Source organism: Tauraco erythrolophus, chromosome 17 (assembly GCF_009769465.1).
Source record: "Tauraco erythrolophus isolate bTauEry1 chromosome 17, bTauEry1.pri, whole genome shotgun sequence".
NCBI lineage: Eukaryota > Metazoa > Chordata > Aves > Musophagiformes > Musophagidae > Tauraco > Tauraco erythrolophus.
This window is the reverse complement of record NC_141481.1, coordinates 17,363,981-17,370,484: the sequence shown is the minus strand read 5'-3', so window position 1 is coordinate 17,370,484 and position 6,504 is coordinate 17,363,981. Positions and strand designations below refer to the sequence as shown.

Below are 6,504 nucleotides of genomic sequence, written 5' to 3'. Positions count from 1 at the left end.
GCTCACTTCTGACCCCCCACCCCCCCACCCCGGGCATCCCCAGCGCTGCGGACCCCAGACTGGGAAGCGGGCAGCGGAACGGCCACCGGGAGCCCCGGGGGGGTCCGGTGATGCCCGAGGCGGGCGGTACCGGTGCCCCCGGCGAAGGCGGGGATGAAGCGGGGGGGGGGGGGGGGGGGGGGGTGCGGCCCCGCCCCGCCGCCGCCATTGGCGGAAAGTTTGGGGCGCGGCGCGGGGTGGCGGCCCCGCTCCCCCCCCCGCCTCCTCCTCCCCCCCCCCCGCCCCGGCCCGGTGCGGGCAGCGGTGCAGGCAGGGCCGGGCAGGGCCGGGCCGGGCCGCCCCGGGGCCGCCGCGGGCGCGGCCATGTGGGCGCTGCGGGCGCTGTGCCTGGCCGGGCTGGGCGCGGCGATCGGCGGGGCCTCGGCGGATCAGTGCAGCTGGAGGGGCAGGTACGAACGGCACCGGCACCGGCACCGGCACCGGCACCGGGGGGGCGGGGGGGAGGGGGTTGGGGGGGAGCGGCGACACGCGAGTCCCCGGCTCAGCATCCCCCGCGCTGCCCGGTTCGCAGCCCCGGTGCGCCCTCCCCGGCCACCACCTCCGGCATCCGCGGGGCAGAGGCACGGGTGGGATGTTGGGAAGCTGCGCCTGCCTCAGTTTCCCCACTCCTCGGTGCGGCTGCCCCCGCGAAGGATGCTGGGCCCCGCTGTGCTGGGGCCGCACGGTTCGCCGCCTCTCCGGGAGCCCCTTCCCCGTGTTCCCCCCCTTCCCCACCCGTGAAAAACCCGCCGGGGCGCGACACGCCGCTGGCCGCGGCGGGGAAGGCGCCGAGCTCCGGAACAAAGAGCCGGGACCCGCCGGAGCCCCACGCGAGGGGGTGTGGGGGGCCTGTGGGGGGCCTCGCGGCCACGAGCAGCGTGGCCGGGACAAAGCAGCCCCACGGCCACCTCACCCCCTCCCCAGCCTGGTTTTCCCGCGTGCATCCCCCCCCCTCCACGCTAAAATCGCAGCGGGCAAGATGTGGCTCCAGGCACTGTTTACACGCGAGTCCGAGTCCCGCGAGAGCGGGGAGGGGGGGCACACACACGTGTCACCCCCCCTAGCACCCACTGGTGATCCCCCAAAGCGAGGGAGATCCCCCCCAAAGCAGGGGGGATACCAGGGAGCAGGTGGTCTGTGGGCACCTTGGCTGGGGTGGCTTGGGAAGCGGGTATAAGGTGGGGGGATGTGCCACCATGACCCCTCCGTGAGCCCCTCAGGAAGGTGCCAGGAAACACGAGCACCCCCCAAAATGATGTGCTTGCACCCCAAGTCCGAGGCACTGAGGGTTTGGTGCTCCCCGTCTTTGCCCTCATCGCCTCCGCCGAGGTGCTGCTTGGCAGTGCCAGGGTGCTGCCATGGCGGGGGGGGACGTGGGGTAGGAGGGTGGGGGTCTCTGTCATCCCGGGAGTCCCGGCTGACGGGGGCCGCTGTGCCTGGCAGCGGGCTGTCTCAGGAGGCGGGCAGCGTGGAGCAGCTCTCTCTGCACTGCGCCGAGGGTTCCCTGGAATGGCTGTACCCCACGGGGGCCCTTCGCCTCCGCCTGGCACCCCGCCTGCCCCCTGCCACTGCCACCGCCGAGGACAGGAGCCACCGGCACATCACCGCCTGCGTCAAACCTTCCGGCACCTTCCGGGGCGCTCAGCTCTACCTGGAGAGGGAGGGGATGCTGGAGCTGCTGCTTCCTGAAGCCCCCCGGCCCCGTGCCCGCTGTTTCAGCTGGCTGCCCCGGGAGAAGGTGGCTCTGTTCCTGCAGGCCACCCCGCACCGCGACATCAGCCGCCGCATCGCTGCCTTCCGCTACGAGCTGCGGGGCGACTGGCTGGCGCGGCCGGCGCTGCCCGCCGCCAGCCTCACCGGAGAAGGTAAGTGCCGAGTGTCCCGGGGCAGCCTGCCTCAGTTTCCCCCATGGCTGCTGCTGCCTCCCTCGTTCGCGGTCTGGGTGGCGGTGAGGGGGTAGAGGGGCTGGATCCAGGGTGGTGCCCACCCCGGACGGGTCACCGGGAGCCACCGTGGTGACGGGCTGTGTTTGACCGTGGCAGGGGCGTGCCGGCCGTGCAACGACACCGAGATCCTGATGGCCATTTGCACTAGTGACTTTGGTGAGTGCAGCCCCCCCCGGGGCCGGGGGGGTCCTGGGGCCTCGGGGGAGGGAAGGAAACTCAAACCGAAGGGGGGGGGATTGGCTCCCAGGCGGCCCTGGGCTCCCCTTCCCAGGCTGGTCTGGCTTGGGCAGCGGGCAACAGTGTCGTGGGCTGCTCTGGGATGGGGAGGGAATGAGGACAGGGACAGGGATGAGGACAGGGATGGGAATGGGGATGAGGATGGGAATGGGGGTGAGGACAGGGATAGAGACGGGGACAGGATAGAGACGGGGACAGGGATGGCAACAAGGACAGGGATGGGATGGGAGTCAGGGTGGGGACAGGGATGGGGATGGGAGTCAGGATGGGGACAGAGATGGGGATGGGAATGAGGACGGATGGGGACAGGGATGGGGACTGGGATAGGGATGGGAGTGGGGATGGATGGGGACAGGGACACAGATGGAGATGGGGATGAGGACAGGGACAAGGATGGAGATGGGGATGAGGGCAGGGACAAGGATGAGGATGGGGACGAGGGCAGGGACAAGGATGAGGATGGGGACGAGGAAGGGGATAGGGATGGGGACAAGGACAGGGATGGGGATGGGGATGGTGGTGGGGACAGGAATGGGACCAGGGATGGGGATGGGCACGAGGATGGGGATGGGGACAAGGATAGGGATGGGGATGAGGATGGGGACAGGGATGGGCATGAAGACAAGGATGGGAATGGGGATGGAGATGGGGATGGGGATGAAGACAGGGATGGGGTTGGGGGTGTGGACAAGGACAGGGATGGGAATGGTGGTCGGGATGGGGGCAGGGACTGGGTTGGGGACAGAGACAAGGATGGGGACAGAGACAGCAATGGGGATGGGGATGGGGACAGGGACACGTTGACACCCCACCCCACCTTTTCCCCGCAGTGATCCGCGGCAGCATCCAGAGCGTCTCTAACGACGCGGAGCTGCAGGAATCCATCATCGGGGTGAGCGCCGCCCGCATCCACCGCCAGAAGTTCCCCCTTTTCCAGGCGGGGGGGCGGCCGGTGGGCAGCATCCGCACCCCACTGCGCTGCGGGGTCAAGCCGGGCCCTGGCACCTTCCTCTTCACGGGGTGGCTGCATTTCGGCGAAGCCTGGCTGAGCTGCGCGCCCCGCTACAGGGACTTCCAGCGCATCTACGAGGGGGCCCGGCGCACGCGCCAGAACCCCTGCGAGTTCCCGGTGGACTGAGCGGCTCGGGGACGGCAGCCCGGCCCCGTGGGTGGTTGGCGGGGGGCTGGGGTCCCGCAGGCAGCCAGAGCGTCCCCGGGGGGGGGGGTCGCAGGGATGGTGCTCGGAGGGAGCGTGGTGTTTTGGTTCTCACTGCGTAGCCGGGCTCTGGTAGCACCCACCGCCGGGCTTGGGGGGTCCCGGGAAAATCCTGCTGGAAGGGAAGGGATGTTCCCAGGGCGCACTGGTCCCCAGGGATGTGCCCAGGCAAAGGGTGCAGCGGCGTGGGGCAGTGGGTTGGGGGCTCCCAGGGGATCGGGGTGCTGCATGCTCAGGGGAAGCTGTGGGGCACGGTGGGTCCAGCATGATGGGGGTGGCCGTCCCCACTCCAGAAGGGCTTGGTGGCAGGTGGCCATGGTGGCGTGTGGCTATGGTGGCTGGTGGCCATGGCAGAAGGTGGCTGTAGTGGCAGGGCCAGGGACACGGTGGGCACGGTGGGGTGTGGAAGGGCCAGGAGGTGGATTTGCAATGTCGGGGGGTGGAAAGGGGAGCGGGGCAGTGGCGAGCCTTGCCCTGACCCTGCCTGCAACGCGGGGCACGGGTGGGAGCCGCGGGGCGGATGCCAAGGAAGAAGAGCGAGGCCGAAGGCAGCGAGGATGGTGAGGAGGGAGGAAGGCTGGTGCAGGGAGCAGACGTGTCCCCGGTACGGCTGGGACAGGACCAAAGCGCTGGTGCGGGAAGGTGCCGGGGGAAGTGGGGAGAGGTCAAGCCGTGCCGCCCATCACCGCCAGCTCGTGGCGGCCGCCGTGTGCCACCGTGCCAGGTTGCCGGCGGTGGGGACACGCCGCGCCAGCCGGGGGAATTTTTGACCGTGGGGGTGGGGGGGGTCACCGTATGTGCACTAAAGTTATAACGATACCAAATTTGTGACTTTTTTTATAAACTAAGCTGTATTTGTAGCGTGCGCGTCTCCTTTTCTTAATACACCAAGCGGGACGTTCGCCAACAGGTGCCACGGGCGAGTGGCGGTGCCAGTGCCAGTGTGTGCCACGGTGCCAAGCCCTGCCTCCCCCTGTGCCGGCTCCGACCAGTGACCCTGCATCCTGGGGGGCTGAAAACAGCCCCATTATTTATATATATATCTATATATATCAATACACAGATATTCCTGAACATCACATCCCTGGTGTCCCTCGGGGCGGTGGCTTTGGGGTTCCTCTCCCCGGGTGGCACCGAGGGAGCGGGGCCGGGGCTGGGGCCCACGTGGCCCCGTGCTGGGTGGGTGACCCCGCTGGCGCAGCCGCTGTCAGGGCGGATTCTCGTCAGAGCCGGTGGCCACAAGGCCTCATTGTGCCGGGCTGCACGACGCCGGCTTCCCAGCCCTGCTCCCCCCTGCCCTGCTGCTGCCCCCCAACCCCCCTGGCCTCTTGCTCTCGCTTCTCCGTGCTGCGCACGCGTCCCTGGATGGTGGCGACACGGACGGGACCCCGGCTGGGGATGGGGCACAGGACCCCCAGACAGGGGTGGGAGATGGGACCCCCACCCAGGGATGGGGCACGAGACCCCCAGCCGGGGGTGGGACATGAGACCCCCAGAGATGGGGCAGGGGACACCTGGCTGGGGTTGGGGCATGGGACCCCAGCCATGGATGAGGCACAGGACCCCCAGCCAGGGACTTTTCCTCCCCATCGATGATGCCCACAGGGGCTCAGCACCCCCCAAGCCCCCCAAACCACCCGAGCTGGGGTCATGGCACACATCACCTCGTGCGTTGGTACCTTTTCAGCACTGTTTCAGTAACACCCTTGCCAATACTGCTGGGTATCTGGTGCTCTTGCTGACCATAACACGCAGGATCCAGCCCTGGGGGACCCCGATGCTCCCCCCGGATTTTGGCTGCGGGTGGGAGCCCAGCAAGGCATGGGGAAGGGGGAAGGAGTGGGAAATGCAGCGGAGGAGGAAAAACGAGGCTGGAAAAGCAATAAATGAGGCGCAAAGGGAATTGCACTGCCCACGGCATCCTCCGTACGCTGCTCCCACCCCGCCGCGATCCAGCGAATTCCTCTCGGCTAAATCGTGGCATTTAATGTGCCGAGCATCCGGCGGCTTTCTGTCCAGCAGTGGAATCTCTTGTTTTGCTTCAAATCTGTTTATTTGACCAAACCAGCTCATTCTGCCACGGCGGAAAGGGCCGTTATCCTGCTCGTTCGCCGCCGCGGAGGTTTTCGAGGTGTTTTTGGTGCCCTCCGCCCTGTGTCCGGTTGGGTCGGCCACCTTCGCTTCCCGTGCCTGTCGGCTCCCGCCGCGGCTGGGCCCCGGCCAGGGTGCAAACGCTTCCTACGGGAGTGTCTCATGGGGGGACCAGGCAGCCGGTGCCTCAGTTTCCCCACTGTAGGATGGGGATAACGGCTCTTTCCTGCTGCTCAGGGCTGCCATGGCACCAGGCACCATCCTGAGGCCCCAGCATCCCCATCTCCCTGGGGTGGGTCATCCGAGCATCTCCCTGAAAGCGAAATCCAGTCCTGACAAAGCCAAATTCCCATCTGGCCCCTCCTGCGTTTTGGCACGGAGGGTAAAACCACAGTGAGCCAAACTCTGTATTTCCTCCGCAGGATGGAAACGGGGGCGGTTGAATGGATAGAAACCACTGTGATGCCCACCTGGCACAGCTGGCATCCTCATGGACAGTACAAAATCCCCCCCACCCACCCGCCTGCCTCCCACGAGGGTGGGTTTGGGGACACCATGGAGAGCAGCACCCCAAAACCAGCTGCCTTGGTGGAAATGTGCCCAGAGAGGTGCCCGGGGCTCCTCGTCCCGTGGGATTAGCCCCACCATGGACCTGGTGTCCGGGTGGGGGGACACCCCTACCCCCCCAACCCCAACCCCCTTCAGCCCAGGGAACCCTCCAGGGACCGTGGAGCCCTTCGGTCACACTGCCGATGGCTGTCGACACCGGGATGGCGAAACATGGAGCGGGGGCACTGGTGGGGTATCCCCCATCCCCTGTCCCCGTCCCAGTCGCACAAAGGCAGCCGCTGTTTCCCGCCATTCCCCCCATCCCCAGCCCTTCTCCTCCCACTCCTGCCCCCTTCACCCTCCTCCTTCCCGGCTGCCGGATAAAAGCCCGAACGTGTGAATCGAGGGGCACAAAGGGGAGGCACA

The 6,504-nt window shown here is 67.6% G+C and overlaps 1 protein-coding gene across 1 annotated transcript; it reads left to right on the top strand.

The window, feature by feature from the left end:
• Window positions 1-363: 363 nt before the first annotated feature.
• On the top strand, window positions 364-3,360 carry METRN (meteorin, glial cell differentiation regulator). Its single transcript, XM_086621954.1, has 4 exons — window positions 364-449; window positions 1,483-1,904; window positions 2,082-2,141; window positions 3,053-3,360. The coding sequence occupies exons 1-4, from the start codon at window positions 364-366 to the stop codon at window positions 3,358-3,360; spliced, it is 876 nt and encodes a 291-aa protein (XP_086478080.1).
• Window positions 3,361-6,504: the final 3,144 nt, after the last annotated feature.